Genomic DNA, 17,277 nt, shown 5'->3' with positions numbered 1-17,277 from the left:
GAAAGGGTGTTAGGCAATCACTAGTTTAAGCTGTCAATCCTTGAATTCTCAATGAGTCTATACCTTACCAACATGAGCCACAATTACCAGCTGACAAATGAGACACCTTACCTTCTGGAAAGCCAGAGTTAATCAGGATCTCTTTAAGCTGTACTTTGGCCTCCCAAGTCATTCTTAGTGTAGCCATATTGAGTCTCTTTTGCTCGCAAAAACGTATTTCTGCTTCTTCTCCGCTCATCCTAAAACAAAATGGAAAAGCATTCGTTCTCAAAGGCTCAGCAAGTTTGCATACAGGACTATGAACTCAGACAGTTACGTAGTTCCTTAAGGAATTGCCTTTAACTCCATACCTAGCATCATCCCAGGCTTGAAATACTGATAAAAGAGCCACATGATCAGAAAATCTGTTTCCAGCAAAATTCCGGTGAATATAGCCCAGGCGTTTTCCTTCACTGATAAAGGGCTCTGGAAAGCAGGTAGCAGCTGAGATGGTACAGACAGCATCTCCCACACTGGGAAAATAAAAGTTAAACAGTGAATCACAATCTTTATGCCAGAAAGGCTTTCAAATATGAACAGAAAGAAACCTTTGTTGGAGAGGATACTACTTCCAAATACTGAACCTAACTGGCCTGTAAACATAACATTTCCCCCGTAATTTTTTCCTAGCCAGACCACCTCCGTTTATGAAAGCCATCCTATTTCTTAACTACAAACAAGAAAACAAACTTACTAGAAAATACACCCCATTATCATCATTTTTCCAAAACGAGGCTCAATGGGGAGTTTAGCCAGGATTCGTCCCAGAGGAGTCAACTCATCATTGGCATCTAAAGCATCAAGTTCTGTGGGAAGATACTTATTTGTGAGTGATAATGCCAATAAATGTACATACTTTATTATATGTCCATGCAAGAGTCAAGTATAAAGCCAGAGCAAATGATTCAGTCAAAAAACATTAAAAAAAGCCAGGCGATGGTGGCGCATGACTTTAATCCCAGCACTCGGGAGGCAGAGGCAGGCGGATCTCTGTGAGTTCGAGACCAGCCTGGTCTACAGAGCTAGTTCCAGGACAGGCTCCAAAGCCACAGAGAAACCCTGTCTCGAAAAACCAAAAGAAAAGAAAAAAAAAAGAATTCTGATATACTAAATACAAGACACTATAGTTCCTTTTACTCAGACAGTTTTGGGCAAATGTGGATGGTGTATAGCCCAAAGTTACTCAATAAAATAATAACAGCACGCCTTTAATCCCAGCACTTGGGAGGCAGAGGCAGGCGGATCTCTGAGACCAGCCTGGTCTGCAAGAGCTAGTTCCAGGACAGGCTCCAAAACCACAGAGAAACCCTGTCTCGAAAAACCAAAAAAAAAATAATAATAATAATAATAATAACAGCATTAAGTATCCACATAACCCATAAAAAAAGAAATTGAATCTGGGTTAACAGTAAGTACAAAATTTCAAATTCAATACAGAGCGCTTCTGGTTTCAATGCCTTCACTTTTCATTACACTACTTTTATAACAGATCTGAGATGTGGGACAAAAAAGACTCTTAAGGCCGGGCGGTGGTGGCGCATGCCTTTAATCCCAGCACTTGGGAGGCAGAGGCAGGCGGATCTCTGTGAGTTCGAGACCAGCCTGGTCTACAAGAGCTAGTTCCAGGACAGGCTCCAAAGCCACAGAGAAACCCTGTCTCGAAAAACCAAAAAAAAAAAAAAAAAAAAAAAAAGACTCTTAAGACATACATGCTAATATTAAATACAAGTCAAGGAATAATGCACGTACCGATTCTTAAGATGTAGCATTCTGTATATACCTTATATGCTTTCTAAACAAGACCCATTTATTCTCCTTCAGGCTTCAAGCTCAAGGAAATTGTGATGCTAAGAAGCCTTTACTAACACAGCTTTACCAAGTCTATCCTGACACACATGTTAGAGGAACAACCTGCTACCTAAGGACGGATAGCATAAGGTATCAGCATTTACCTCTAAGTGTATGCTCTGCTTCAATCACAGCATCCAAAGGTGGAGGTTCAATTGCCTTTGCAAGAAACTGGCCAATTCCACCTAGACGCAGAAGTTTTATGCTCAAAGCAATTTCATGCAAAGGTGTTCTGAACATCTCTGGTGTCATGTGAGTTTCCAGTCTAAAATTACAGGAGCAGAAAAAAAGTAAGCCTCACCTATGCGTGCAATGACAATCCAACAATATCTGCATAAAAACAATAGGATATGGTAATGTTCCTTTCTCCTCATCATTTTATAATTGCCACCATTTTTCCTATGCATTACAGCCATGCCTTACAGAGTAGACTTATAAACTGGTTTCTGTCTTTACTCTCAAAGCCATGCCTTTTCAACTAAGTGAAGGAGCATGAAAAAAAAAGTCAACGGTACCACTTCTAAAAATCTAATACTTTTTGAAAGAACTCCACATCTCAATGTTGCAGCTCTATGTTGATCTAAATGTACATTTATAATTGCTGGTAAAACAGTTAACTAATTTTTTTCTAGAACATTGCTTACTGCCTGTCCTAATTTCACATAAAGCCAGAACTCTAAATATCATGTATCTTTCATCTTTAATATCCAGTGTTTCTTGGGAATGAGTACTATGAAACAGATAATATGGTAAAAATAACAACTACTCTACTGCTGAATATGGGTGACAGGTCGTTAATCTCGGCACTTGGTGATAAAGTCAGGGACACCCTCAAGTTCAAGCCAGCAAGGTTAATCTGTCTTAGTCCATGGACCAAAACCTAAAATTTTAAGACATGGATAACAAAAAACTAGCTATCCCTGTACAATTTGTAATTCCAAACTGATAAAGAAATGGAATTAATGTCCACAAATCTTTTTGTTAAACAAAACAACACTAGCAACCTCTAAATTTCTTTTCATAATCTCACTATAATCCCATTTAGTTTAAATATACCTCACTGAAGCACTGATGGATGAAACAAGAGCATATAAAAGGTTAATATATCGCATATATATGTATACACACACACAAGGTTAAAAAGTTCTTATTTTAAAACTGATCTCATTGGACAAGACAGCTTAGTAAGAAATGCTAAGACTTTTCTCCATGATCTTCACTTACTTCTATATACAATCAATGTCAAATTAAAAAAAAGACTTTACCTGTCAAAACGAGCTCGACTACATAGGTGAAAGCAGAACCCAGGTCGCACTCGGCCAGCTCTCCCTTTCCTCTGTTCAAGGTTTGTTTTTGATGCCCACACAGTAGCATAGTTGGTCATGTTGTTATGAGCAGTAAACAGTTTCACTTTTTGTCTAAACAAGAAAAAGTAGTTATTGAAGACAGAACAAGTAAGGAAAGAATCAATGACTTTATATTCTTAGCTACCAATCTATTCAAAGATACATCAACACTATATGCACATACCCTAAGCAAAATTATAACATGCTTGATGTGGAGATAATAGATTCTAGAAATTCTCTGGTCTGCCAGTGTGTTCCCGAGCTCAAGGACAAACCTTATCTCAGAATAAGGTGTGTGCATAGATGAACTTGGCTCAGGCGTACACAGTTATTTATATGCATGGGTGTGAACATACACTCAAAAACAAAACAGAATGACTGATAAATATATCTACTTAGAAAGATATATGTGCAATAATAATGCCAGCTTTAACCAGGCTTTATTGTCCTCAACAAAAAAAGTGCACAAACTGACCTTACCTATAGACAACACCATTACTTGACTCACATAAATTTTGTTACTCAGTTGCACTATACATGCCAAACTACCAGGCTGGAGTTCACTACATTCTTAAAGGAGTGAGACTGTCACTCTGAGTAATGGTTATGTTTATGTGAGAAACTAAATAAATGGGTCCGTTACACCTTAACCAAAGGTGAGAGGACATATTCTTGCTTCTTCAAAGATATGATAGACAGGTTTTATCCAGAGAGCGAATGACTGCTTACGGGATACTTGGCTTAAAGTATGGTCACTGCATGTCATCCCTAAACAACAGAATACTCAAAAACAAATAACAAACCATGTGACACGAAGAAGATATTAGTGGTAAATTTTTGTTGTCTACTAAATCTGGTTAGTCTGTACTCTTACTCTTCAACTACATCTAGGACATACAAACACATTGGTTCTAAAAGTATAGAATTTGACAATGAAGTTAAAATCGAAGTGTTATGGTACACAGCAATGATACAAACCCCAGTACTTAAGAAAAATCTCAAATCTAGGTGAGGATAGGCAACACAAACACTTCAAAAGAAATAATTATAGAGATGGCTCAGTGACTATCTTACTTAAGACCCAAGTTTCAATTCCCAGCAGCACCCCATGGCAGCTCACATCTTTAATTCTAGTTCTTGGGTAGCTTATACATTCTTCTAGCCTCCAAGTCCTCCAGGCACACAACTAGTGCAGGCATTTAAGCAAAGAAAACACTGACACACACATAAAAAAAATACAATTTCAGTAAATTGAAAAATTACACAAAAGGTTAATTGATAAAGCTTGGCAGTTGCTAACAGTAAAGAAAAGATTCCCTGGAACTTACTTGCAGGAGTCAATGACATAAACAACATCATTTATGGTGATGCTTGTCTCAGCAATATTTGTGGACAAAATAACCTGCAAAAAATACAAAAAATTACACTATAGAAAATATTCCACTTATGAACACACAAATGATCAGAGAATCATTTAACCCGTAGTAAAAGAGGAATTACAGCAACAGGAATAAGAAAAGGGGGGCTATTAAGGTTAGACTGGAAGATCTTTTTCTATTTAGATTTTGATATTTGTTCATTTTCCAAGAGCTATTCAAACATTTATTAATATTTAACATCTCTTTCACATCTGACCTCACTGTAATTCCTTCCTTACTTTGGTCACTCCATCTGGAACTGGATCAAACACTTTGCGCTGTTCCTCCCGAGGGATCTGAGAATGCAGAGGTAGAATCTGATACCGGTGACTTCCTACAATACAAAAAGGATAAGAACTAAAAAAGCAAGTTAAAACATTGTTCTTCATTACACATAGCTTCATTAAACACAGCAACATACAAGCTAGTATAAAAGTAAACATATTCATCGTAAATCTAAAACAAGAGAACTCAGTCATACCAAAATGTGAATTATTTTCCAAATGCTTTTGCATAGTATATATCAAATTCCAGCCAGGTAAGAAGACCAACACAGCTCCTGGAACATTGAGGGTTTCGATGTACTTAAGTAGAGCTTCAATGAGTTCAAAAGGAGTTTCCTTTTCATTCAACTGAGACATGCTCAATTTTGTTTCCGGACCATATTCATCAGCACATATTAGATTGCAATTTGCCTGCAAGAAAACGGGATTTGTCACGCATAATTAACAGTTCAGTTCTCTTGGGTTTATTTTTTCTAAGCAAGCAACATTTAACAATACTGTTTAACCCTAGGGTAGATAGTCATACTTTCATTATGAAACCAGTACTTTGGAATACTACTTCAACTGTGTAAAGATGTGTTACATTTATTTATATGGCATTTGTTTAATGATAATGTTTCATCTTATCTACCTAAGGCAACTGAACAGCCAATAGCTAGGCAGGAGAATAAGAAGCCTGGATGCTAGGCAGAAAATAAATAGAAAAAGAGACCAAGGGGGAAAGACTCCCAAAGCAAGCAAGCTAGCCATTCAGTCAGTCAGTCCGTCCGTAGCCAACCCAATTATTAGTCAATCAGACGGAATAAGACATACAGAAGACACAATGCAAACCATAGATGGAGAGAAACAGGTAAGTTATTACGAGCTAGCTAGAAACAAGCACAAAGACAAGCATTTGTAATGAATATTAATTCTCCATGTCATTGTTTGGTACAAAGGAAGGCCTGGCACATTTGATTATGCTTGGTTGGGAAAACACACTGTGAACTCTAGCACTGGGGAAGCAAACTGTTTCAGTCAGGCTGTTACAGAGAAACCTTGTCTCTAAAACCAGAGATTGACCAACTTCTAAGCTAGAGAGATGGTCAGCAGTAAAGGGCATTTCCATATTCATTTCTTATCACCTATATCAGGGACTGATCTGCAATTTGACCTGCAAGGAAGCATACCTGCCCCGACATCTCTGGAAGCACCTATACGACTGATATCCATGAATATATATAGAACCTATGATAAACTGAATTTCCTATTATTTTCCTGGGAATTCATCTACAAACAGTCCCAGAACTTTATAGAAATCCTTTTAAAACTTTTATGCCATAAACTACTTAACCTATGTAGTCTTAGAAGTCTCTTGGCACTGAACCTGGAATTATTTGGATTAACAGTCATTAACCTAATAATAGATATTAAAAATGATTTTAAAAGACTCTGCAATGCCAATTAATTCATGGTATGCTTTAACCACTTATTTTCTTCTCCATCAAACATGGAACATTTCTCATTCCTGAAGGTGTGTAAAGAAATCTACTTACATCATCATCTTCACCACCATCATCTTCCTTATCTTTCTTCTTTTTGTCCTTTGGTGGGGGAACAAATTGGGTCATCTGAATGCAATCTTCTAGAAAATATTCTGGCAAAGATAATCACATTAGTTAAGCACTTGATAATTTACAAAATGGTACATCCGTAAAATGATTTTCATTACCTAATCTGTAATTCAAACTTCTCAACCAGAGTTTTCCCAACTACTATAAATTCCAACAGTGAATTTTCATAATTAAACTTCAACAATATAAACTAAACATGTCTCCCTTGAACTCTGGACAAAAATTTAGGTAATTCTTACATAAATTTTTACAAAACCAGCTGGGGCTTCCCCTTTATATAAATTTTTCAAGGAAATACACTTGGAAACTGTATATACTGTCCTTCTCCAAAGACTGGAAGATAGCTAACCAATAATGTGCCTGAAATTCTAAAAAGTTAAGAATTGTCTCTATAATCTGTCTTCTGTATCTTCACCAGTGACCACCAAGACTGCAAACCAAAGGCGCACACACCATCACCTAAATTAATGTCCACCAATTTTATTCACTATTAAGTAATGCTCTCCAGTCACTCAGAACTACACACATTAGGATCAAAATGTTATCAAATTTACATACTGAGTAGTAGTAAATTCCACTGACAAGGAAATCTGTAATTACCCCGTACTTTTCTATTCAGGGTATATTTATATTTTGAGATTTAGGTATAATCTAGTACCATCATTAACTTTCTGCTCAAACTGCGCCCATCACTGACTTCTGCCTGCAGATTAGGAGATTTTAAAAATGTAGTGGAATGGAACTGGAGAGATAGCTGCTCTTCCAGGACTCAGGTTCAAGTGCCCAGCACCCAAGTGGCAGCTTACAACTGTCAAGAACTCCTGTTTGAGGACATCTGACACCCTCACATGGATATAAATGCAAGGAGAACAACACAAATAAAATACAAATAAAAGTTTTAACAAGTGCAGTGGCATGAATATTCATTCATTTCACCAGACTGTTAAGTATCTTAGGGTATTTGCATTTCCTCAATTGGACTGTGCAGGAAGTTATTTCAAAAGTTCAGATGATCAAATTTTTAAAAAGCATAGGTATGATTCTATCAACTCAAGTTATTGTCCCAGAGGCATGCCTGCCTTCCTCAGTGGTCCTCACCATATTAATCATGGACTAACCCAAAACCTTTTCTCTCCTTGGCCATTGGTGTCTCTTTACAGCAATTAAGAGTCACTCCAATACTATCCACAATTTCTTACTGCAATCTGTAAGAAACTAGGTTCTTTTTTTTTTTCTTTTTTTTTTTTTTGGTTTTTTTCGAGACAGGGTTTCTCTGTGGTTTTGGAGCCTGTCCTGGAACTAGCTCTTATAGACCAGGCTGGTCTCGAACTCACAGAGATCCGTCTGCCTCTGCCTCCCGAGTGCTGGGATTAAAGGCGTGCGCCACTACCGCCCGACGAAACTAGGTTATTACCCTCTAAAAATCTTTATAAAGCTCCAAAGTACAGATGCACAGCAAATATTTGCACTTTAAAACCCATACCCTGAGAAATAAAATTAGCTTATACTTCATTGGTATATTAACCTTTTATAGTGTATTATATGTACGGTTGTATCTTTCTCAATTGCTTTTCACAAAATCTGAGCTCACTGATAGGTCAGGAAGTTCTGTAGAACCTCCCATTCCTAACATATTTTAGTTCCAGGGCTACAACATAAGTTACAGTAACTGGCTTTTTAGACGGGTGCTGGGCAAGTATTTAAACTCAGGTCTTTGTGCTTATACAACAAACACTGAATGACCCGTTTCTCAGTTGCCTACAATTTACTACTGAACTAAAAAATATAGTAACATAGCATGGCTATTCATTTCATGCGAACACACTTCACCAAAATGTTAACGTTCTTAGCATATTTTCATATTTCCTCAATTGGATTGTGTAATGTTACTTCAATAAAATTATGAGCTTTATGTTGATTCAAATTTTAAAAAGCATAGAAACCACTTTCAAAAAGTGAATGAAATCTGATTTTACTCCGGAAAATGAAGTACCACAGGCAAGCAAGGTTCCCCAAATGCTAAGACATTTGATAAAAACCAGAGAGGAGGTTGGATTCCCCAGGGACTGAATGGAGTTACAGGTGTCTGAGTCAATGACGTTTTCAGTCTTTTAAACTATCACGCTGATCTCCAAATTAAGAAAATGCAAAACCTCCAGCACAAATCATGATTTTCTTCCTATTACATCAACACAAAATTTACCTTGAACCGGGAAAGTCCTTCCATAAACTTCAATGATAGGGCAATTAAAGAAATATTCACAGAACATGGTAGTATCAATAGTTGCAGACATAAGAACAATGCGGACTTCAGGATAAGCTAGAACGACATCACGTAGTACTACCAATAGGAAGTCAGTCTATTAAAAAGAAAACAAAAGTTTAAGCAGGGTGGTAAAATACACGTTAAGATTTGTGATAGTCTTAAGACATTACTAAAATTGTTTTTTGGTATCAATTAAAAAAAAGTGGAAGAAATATTACAGTGAGTTTTATTTTCATTTTGGTGGTAAGAATCTCAGCATGGCCTTGACTTCACTATAGTCATAATTGACCTTAGACTGTGTATTCCTGTCTCCCAATTCTAAAGGCTGGGATCATAAGCACATTATGTACTGCTGGGAAACCAAACTCAAAGCTTCTGTGTATGCTAGGCAAGAATTCTACCAACTGACCCTTCATTACCAGCCCTTCCTGTTTCTGTAAGTGTACTTGCATACTTAAGGGGAAAAAACTTTTAGTTATGCAAACACTTCAACAATTTTTTGGTAAATTTAAGTTTATAACAAGCAACTTTCATTAGAAACATGACAAAAATTATTTTAAACAATAGCCACAACAACTTAATTTTATAAAGTTTAGTTTAAATTGTCTCCCAGGTCAGCATCCTCAATTACATTTGTAATTCCTACATATGCTTTGTATATATATAACACTTTTTTTGACTTAATATTCATCTCAAAAATACTATACTTTTGTAGGAAAATAATTTGAACAGAGGTATGCTATTATCGGGTGGTGTCGTCAGAAAATGAATCTGCTCCTCAAAATAATGAAGTTCCAGTGCTAGGAAAGGCGATTTAGCTAAATGGTAGAGCATCTGCTTAATACAAGTGTTTCATACATAGCAGTTTTAAAACACATACTTCTAATAGTACTAAAAGGTGTGCCCATTATTTCAAAATTTAGCCAGGCATAGTGTCACACACCTTTAATCCCTGCACTTGGGAAGCAAAGACAGGAAGATCTCTGTGAGTTTGGGATCAGCTTGGTCTACAACTCAAGTTCTAAAACAGGCTCCAAAGAGCTAGTGAGAAACCCTGTCTTGAAGCACCCTCCTCCAACATAAAAAGATCAAGGAGGATTTAATGCCACAGGCGAAGCTGTGGTCAGTCAGAGAAGATAACTCTGCTCAGACTTTCTAGTCACAATGTTAATTCTAAATCTGGATGGAGTTTTCCATGTAATAGATAAAAAAAGAGTACATTTTCTACAAAACATTTATCCCACATTAAGTTCTTAGTATGCTATTTATTTGACAAGCTTTAACAGTTTTAAAGTAGAATCTTAAATAACCATCAATGTTATTATTTCAGGACATTAATTAAAATTCTTAAAGACCACTAACTAGCATGTTAACACTCAAGTCAAGTCACTACTGAAACACCTGGATGTAGTTCCTCATGCTTTTAATAACTGACTAGGGAAGCTAAGGCAATACGACTGGAAATCAGAGGCCAATCTGTGCTAAAGAACAAGACCCTGTTTTAAAAAACAGTGTAACTGGGGGCTGGAGAGACGGCTCAGAGGTTGCATTGCCTGCTCTTCCAAAGGTCCTGAGTTCAATTCCCAGCAACCACATGGTGGCTCACAACCATCTGTAAAGAGGTCTGGCGCCCTCTTCTGGCCTCCAGGCATACACACAGACAGAATATTGTATACATAATAAATAAATATAAAAGAAAGAAAAAATGCTTTAAAAAAAGAGTAACTATTAGATTCCAATAGCAACTCTGGATAGTTTGCATGATAAAACAATGTAGGATATCCTTTTAAAGATATCACACTTTTTGTTGTTTAAATGGAGTATTTTAAAATGTTGTTTGTAGTATCCACCTTCCAATCTTACAACTATATATAATAAAACTTTGCACTGGTTTATCAAGAACCATGAGGCAAGAGTGAGAAATTTGTATTTTCTATGACAATTAACATCTGAAATGTTAAGCTATCAATGCCTACCAACATTTGGCTAAAAGCACAAAATTTATCACATACAAAGGAAAACTAATCATACAATTCCACCAGCTAATGGTCATAAATCACTACTAAAATGCTGTTACATAAAACTCTTATCGATCATAGTAAACATTACGATGTGAATATTAACTTATTTGGGTTCTCTGAATAAACAGTATTTAGCAGTAGAGAAAGAAAGCAAAGATGAGATTTCTAATCAAACCTGACTCATAGGTTACTTACATTAATATCTCTTTCGTGAATTTCATCTACAATTACATGACTGATCCCTCGAATGCCTGCTTCTAATTTTCTTAGGAGTACGCCTTATTAAAAAAAAAAAAAAAAAAAGAATTATGAGATAGGCTTCTTTCCTAGAGTCAATGAAACACAAAAAACTTTAGCTGAGGTTGGTTGATTGCACAGACCTTTAAAAAAGGCATGATTTACTGAAATCATATAGATAATAAAACTATATAGAGAAACCTATCAAGCAAGCAAATGACTAGATAATCAACCTTGTGACAACACAATCCTTGTACTGTCAAAACAGTTCTCAATAATTAATATCCTGATACATTCAGGTATTTTTGGCATTGTCCCGACTTTCTGTGAAACAGACTGGCCTTTAACAGTTATTTGCCTGCTTCTGCCTCTCTTCTGTACAAAATTAACATATGCACAACAAACTTTCTGTATTTTTAATAAAAAGATGACAATAAGTCATAAATGAGATACCACAATGCATTGCTTACCTACAGTACAAAACATTATACTGGCATGGGGGCGTGGAAGTATAGACTCAAACCGAACACTGTAACCACAGCTTTTTCCCGGCTCTTCACCTCTCTCATAAGCAACTCGTTCAGCCACTGCAACTGCACTGATCCTTCTGGGCTGAAAACAAAAGTGATATGGAATTATAAAATTAGTTATACTTATTTAAAAGTATCTATGTGCTATATGGGTGACTGAACATGTTACATGCTAGGCCAAGTGTTCTACCAAACTAGTAACACAAAAAGTTCTGAATCTCATTCAAACTTTACACCACACCCAGCTAAAATTTTAAATTACTATAAAAGCTCTCATTGCTATCTTAGAAACAGAGAAAAAGCCGGCGATGGTGGCGCACGCTTTAATCCCAGCACTCGGGAGGCAGAGGCAGGCGGATCTCTGTGAGTTCGAGACCAGCCTGGTCTAGAAGAGCTAGTTCCAGGACAGGCCCCCAAACCAAGGAGAAACCCTGTCTCGAAAAACCAAAAAAAAAAAAAAAAAAAAAAAAAAAAAAATCGTATTAATCCCAATTCCTCCTCCCTCCCCTCCCCAACCACTATCTGCTCCCTTAGAGAAGGTTTAAGGTCTCCCATATGTCTGACAACCAGGAAAGCTGCGTTAAGACCAATCTAGGCTCCCTGAAAGCAGGTGAGAATGTCTTAACATTCTCGAAACCTTATTTGACAACAAAAAAATATCCTCCAACTCCCAAACTATTAACAGAGCTCACATTGGCTTGTTATTTACCTGAGTTACAACAATATTACACTCTGCTGCTCTGTCATTCTGGATAAAGTCATCCAAAATGTACTGTGGAACCTGTGTGGTTTTACCACAACCAGTGGCCCCGCGAATGATCACAACTGAATTTTGACTAATGGCTTCCAGGATTTCAGGTTCAAATTTCTTCACAGGAAGCATCTCTCTCTCTTGTAATACCTGCATAGAGAAGTCAAAACTTAGTAAAACTTCATTAGAACCATTTCCATAATAAAAAGGTACTATTATTTTAACTGGCTTAGTTCTTGATATAGTCTATGATACCTATTTATCTCTAATAGAATTGATTTTCACTAAATTTCTAAATAATCTTTCTTGGTCTTCATCCCCCTATTTCATTCTTAGGTCTCCAGAAACTTTCTAATTTTGTAATTGTTTGCCACAAAATGTTAGCACTTTTGAAAACCAACAAAGAAGCACAACTCATTTCTAGGTCCTGACTGAATTAAAAGCCACTACTTTATCAGTTAGCTATGATACTATGATTAATAATTTGGTGAAATGTGCCATTCTACCTAACAATGTTCTGAAACACTGGGCAATGTAGTTAAAATCTTCACCACTTACACTTTGTAAATTATGATCCTGTTCCAGTTGGTATGTTAATTCATTCTTAAGATCCATGCTTATTTGTTCAGTAGAAGCCTATAAAAAGAAAACATTCAAAGAAAATCTATTTTATTTCCGTGTATTTTACCGTAAAATATAAGGAAATAAATGTACGGAATTTATAAATAAAATATATGGAAGAAGACGTTTTAAACCCCAAAATTGATCTTAGAGGGCATGTGGTACTTACATAAGCCAGGGGCCCTTCATCAATGTTGCTACTAGTCCAAGGATTCCAGTTGGACTGTGGTGGTGACCAAGGTACCACTCCAACTGCGTTTTGTCTCTGAGATGGTTCAAAATGAGCCAATTTCCCAATGTTGAGTATAACTGGCATAGAAGGATCAACGGGCTAGGAAAAAGCAAAATAAATAAATGTAGACACTTGTCTATGGGAAGATTTTAAAATAAAGTTAACTACAAAAAGCTGTATATATGCTTACTGGAGGCACAATTTCAAGATCTAGCTCTTGCACCACATTTTGCAGTTGATGCTCCAAATCAGGAGAGAGGAAAACTTTGTAAGGCTCAACCTACAAAAAGAATATCATGAACACATCCATAAATAATTCAGAACTATTAATTTTAGCAAAGTAGAGATAAAGTATATAATAGGGGTATTATAGACATAAACAAAAATTCCTCTTAGTGAGAATCTTTATAATTCACTCAGTGGATCTTAAGAGTGCTAATTAAATACAGCTTTTTAATTTCTTGATATTCTAAACTTTGATCTGATATAGGTCAGAAGTAAAGCATCTGCCTAGCATTTAGAAGCCTTAATTTCCATTAATTATTATGCTCATGTCCCCCAACTCATTCCTCAAACTATAAATTCAACTCCTTTAGTCAAATACTAAGTTACGAGTATTAATACCTAAATACTTACTCTCTCTCCTTCTTTCTTCTTTGTAAGCCCAGAGTACGCCTCAATCACTCCAAGATGATAGAGTTGTCGGACAAGAGAGAGGGCACATGATTGTGCTGCTAATTTCTTATTTGATCCATGTTCACGTGCAAAAATCCCTACAAGCATTACCAAGACAGAAATGAGCTGAACAAGGAACCATCAGTAACAACTAAACATTTATATACTAAACCATTGATAAAAAGTACATCACATTTCTTTTCATTCTATTCATTAACCAAATCCAATTCTATATAACTAATCATTTAAGACTACACTCAACTGTTGTCATCACATCATTAAATCAGATTAAAAAATGATAAACTCAAAATGTAAGTATAAAATGAAATTACATATACGATGGTCAATTACATCAAGAAAGAGGTTTCTACTTGATGTTAATTTAAAAACTTCCTGAGTCACAGCCTCTTTTTTTAAAGATTTATTTATTTATATAGTATCCTGCCTGTAGGCCAGAAGAGGGCACCAGATCTCATTATAGGTGGTTGTGGGGAATTGCTGGGAATTGAACTCAGGACCTCTGGAAGAGGGGTCAGAGCTCTTAATCACTGAGCCAGCACTCCACCATCCTGATCACAGCTTCTTAGGATTACCAGAGTCCGAACTCCAAAGCTTTAGTAGGCAAACCAGACCAAATTTTAAAATAAGTAGGTCTCACAGGTCATACAGTCTATCACACCTGTGATGTCTGCTTTAGTATGAAATTCAATGCAGACAACTCAAATTCTTACCTCCATGAAAGCCAACGTTAAGATCTTTACCCCGCCCCCCCCAAAAAACAAAAAGCAACCACTGCTATCGGCTATGAAATTTTCCACATGCTAAATTTAAGCATGTGTTAAATTACATTAAGAATTCAGAAATACAAATAATTCAAGACATTCCTTTAAATCTTCTGATCAAATAATCTGAACCACTATTATGTATGGTATAATTAAACACTATGGCAGTAAAAAAATGTACGGGTATCTTTCTATGCTCACACCTTAAGTCTTAATCTTTTTTTAAAAAAGATTTATTTATTATGTATACAGTGTTGTGCCTGCATGCCAGAGAGGGCACCATATCTCATTACTGATGGTTGGGAATTGAACTCAGGACCCTTGGAAGAGCCAGTACTCTTAACCTAGAGCTTACTGCTGAAGAATTAATATAAGCACCATCTCAGCCTTTCTATCATTTACTATGGATGAGTTTATTCTTTGTTTTCCTAAGGTTAGTGGCTTTCTCATGGTTTTTCTCTGGTTGTTTTTGAGAGTGTCTCATGTAGTCATGCAGAATTTCCAACATTCTATGTAGTAAAAGGTAACTTTTAACTGTTTTTGTTAAAGACAAGGGTCTCATGTAGCCCTGAATGGCTACTCACTATGTAGGATGGACAGGTCTCAAAGTGGCCCCAATACCCAGAACACATTTCTGATTCTCCTGCCTCATCTTGCAGGGAGCCATGCCACCTTACCTAGCTTGTGTGGTACTTGAGCCAGAAATAAATGCAAACAATCACCAAGTAAGTAAAAAGCCCAGCCGCCATACTTCTTTAAATCTTGCTTTTGGGTTTGTTTTGAACAAAAGGCTTAATTTGGGGAACTTCTGAATATAATATTACCATTGAGACCCAAAGAAAAAGACCATTATTTAACAGAATACTGATAGTTAGAGTTCCAGGGACTTTGGTTCACAGTTGTTTCAATGTACGGGATACTGAATCAATAATCCTATAAGTAAGCAATCTACCAACAAATTTGCTTATCTCCTCAATCCACAAATTTACCTATTGGCTCTATTTAATCTTTGGTATTTTGTTGTTTTAAAACAAGGTTTTTCTCTCTCTTATACAGGACTGGAACTTATAGGCTGCCCTCCTACATTAATACACACAATGCAGGTCCCACCACCATTCCTAGCTACATGGTTCTCAAATGCAATAGCTTATTGCTTTTAATTTTATTACCCAATCCAACCCATTAAATTCCATTCATTTCGCTACTTAAACTTGAACTGTAAACATCCTTCATGATCTGACCACTAAAATATTACACAAGCATCTTTTGCATATATGGTTTGGGAGATTCCACCTGTGTTGAACTCCAGTAATATCCTAAAATGTTAATATTATATATACGTATCATGGTACCTAAAACTTGCTGTTTCAGATAGGTTTCTCTGGCATTATTATAAGATGACCAACTATTTTGGTAACTGTTAAGTCTAAAAGGCTACCATTTTTATAAATGAAACTCCTATAAAAGGAAATCTACATCGCTTAAGGAGACAAATACAAGCAAGCTTGCTTTGTGCCTAGGTCTAAGACAGGCGCTTCATATCTAGGCTGTTAATTTCATCATCTGTTTATATGATGCCTAGTGGTATCCACAGTGCACCTCCTACCCTCAACTTTCCCTAGTCTAACTTCTTCCACTCTACAACCATAACTCAAATTACTATGTATGAAATTTAAATACCTAACTCCCACTTTAGTGTACAGTATCAATAACTCTCAAAATCCCGTTACTCTCCTATTCTTTCCCATTAATGAATAATTCAATTTTTCAATGTAACAGGCTAAAACTAACTTCTCTATAGTGTTGTATGTTCTTTCAAAGTAGCTCAAGACTTTATAATGTGAAAATATCTTCACTGCAAAAACTTTAGGAGTAGTTTAAAAGGAATTACACTTACTTCTGCCAAGCTGCTTGATATAAATGGTCATTTCTGCAATAAAGCTCCTGTAACAACATATACAAACAAGGTTAGGAATTTATCACTCTAAGTTACTAACTCCATATCTACCTAGTCAGGGAGGTTTTCCAACTGCATTCAATAAAAACTATAGCAAAAAACATTCTGAACATTTATTTCTGTCCAATCCTAGAACAAAAAGTATATAAACTGCAAATATGTATGACATTAGTTATTAACAGCTGGAGAGCTTTCTTTCATGAAAAGAAAATGTTACATTTTTAGATTATTATATATTTACTTATTTTTATTCCAAGGTTAGAATCTGAATATGAGAATGCTTTCAACAACAACAAAAAATTTGTTTAGCTTGTAGCTAAGTAAGAAAAAGACCAAACTCTTCAAATTATATATATACTAGTTACAACCTGTTAGGGCAAGTTCATACATGCATGCACTATATACCAGTAGTAGCTCCTGTGGCAAAGTCCTGATTACATATAGCTGCAAGAAGTCCTTGGTGACAAAAAAAAAATATTTTAGCCTACTTTTAGGTATTTAAACCAGGGCCTAGAGAACAAAAGTCATTTTTTACATTACAGCTAAAACTGCTAGCAGGTTCTAAGGAATAAATTTAAATTTTTAGCAAAAGTATGCTGGTCCTTCACTGCTGGTACATTCAAACTTGACTTTGTGCTGTGAACAAAAGGTTAGGTG

At 36.1% G+C, this 17,277-nt stretch overlaps 1 protein-coding gene across 1 annotated transcript in view; it reads right to left on the bottom strand.

Moving 5' to 3' along the window:
- Window positions 1-17,277, bottom strand: part of Dhx9 (DExH-box helicase 9) — a 34,478-nt gene that overhangs the window by 3,874 nt on the left and 13,327 nt on the right. The window contains exons 7-24 of the mRNA XM_057770366.1: window positions 16,561-16,607; window positions 13,843-13,979; window positions 13,397-13,486; window positions 13,144-13,305; window positions 12,912-12,989; window positions 12,312-12,503; window positions 11,543-11,684; window positions 11,031-11,113; window positions 8,752-8,908; window positions 6,471-6,571; window positions 5,133-5,346; window positions 4,891-4,985; window positions 4,562-4,635; window positions 3,153-3,305; window positions 1,992-2,152; window positions 734-845; window positions 351-512; window positions 112-239 (exon numbers count right to left, since the gene is read on the bottom strand). Coding sequence (XP_057626349.1) covers window positions 112-239; window positions 351-512; window positions 734-845; window positions 1,992-2,152; window positions 3,153-3,305; window positions 4,562-4,635; window positions 4,891-4,985; window positions 5,133-5,346; window positions 6,471-6,571; window positions 8,752-8,908; window positions 11,031-11,113; window positions 11,543-11,684; window positions 12,312-12,503; window positions 12,912-12,989; window positions 13,144-13,305; window positions 13,397-13,486; window positions 13,843-13,979; window positions 16,561-16,607 — 2,288 coding nt within the window. The remainder of the gene's footprint in view (window positions 1-111; window positions 240-350; window positions 513-733; window positions 846-1,991; window positions 2,153-3,152; window positions 3,306-4,561; window positions 4,636-4,890; window positions 4,986-5,132; window positions 5,347-6,470; window positions 6,572-8,751; window positions 8,909-11,030; window positions 11,114-11,542; window positions 11,685-12,311; window positions 12,504-12,911; window positions 12,990-13,143; window positions 13,306-13,396; window positions 13,487-13,842; window positions 13,980-16,560; window positions 16,608-17,277) is intronic.

This window comes from Chionomys nivalis, chromosome 5, assembly GCF_950005125.1.
Source record: "Chionomys nivalis chromosome 5, mChiNiv1.1, whole genome shotgun sequence".
Taxonomy (NCBI): Eukaryota; Metazoa; Chordata; class Mammalia; order Rodentia; family Cricetidae; genus Chionomys; species Chionomys nivalis.
The sequence above is the reverse complement of the archived record's forward strand: the minus strand, read 5'-3'. Positions and strand labels throughout refer to the sequence as shown.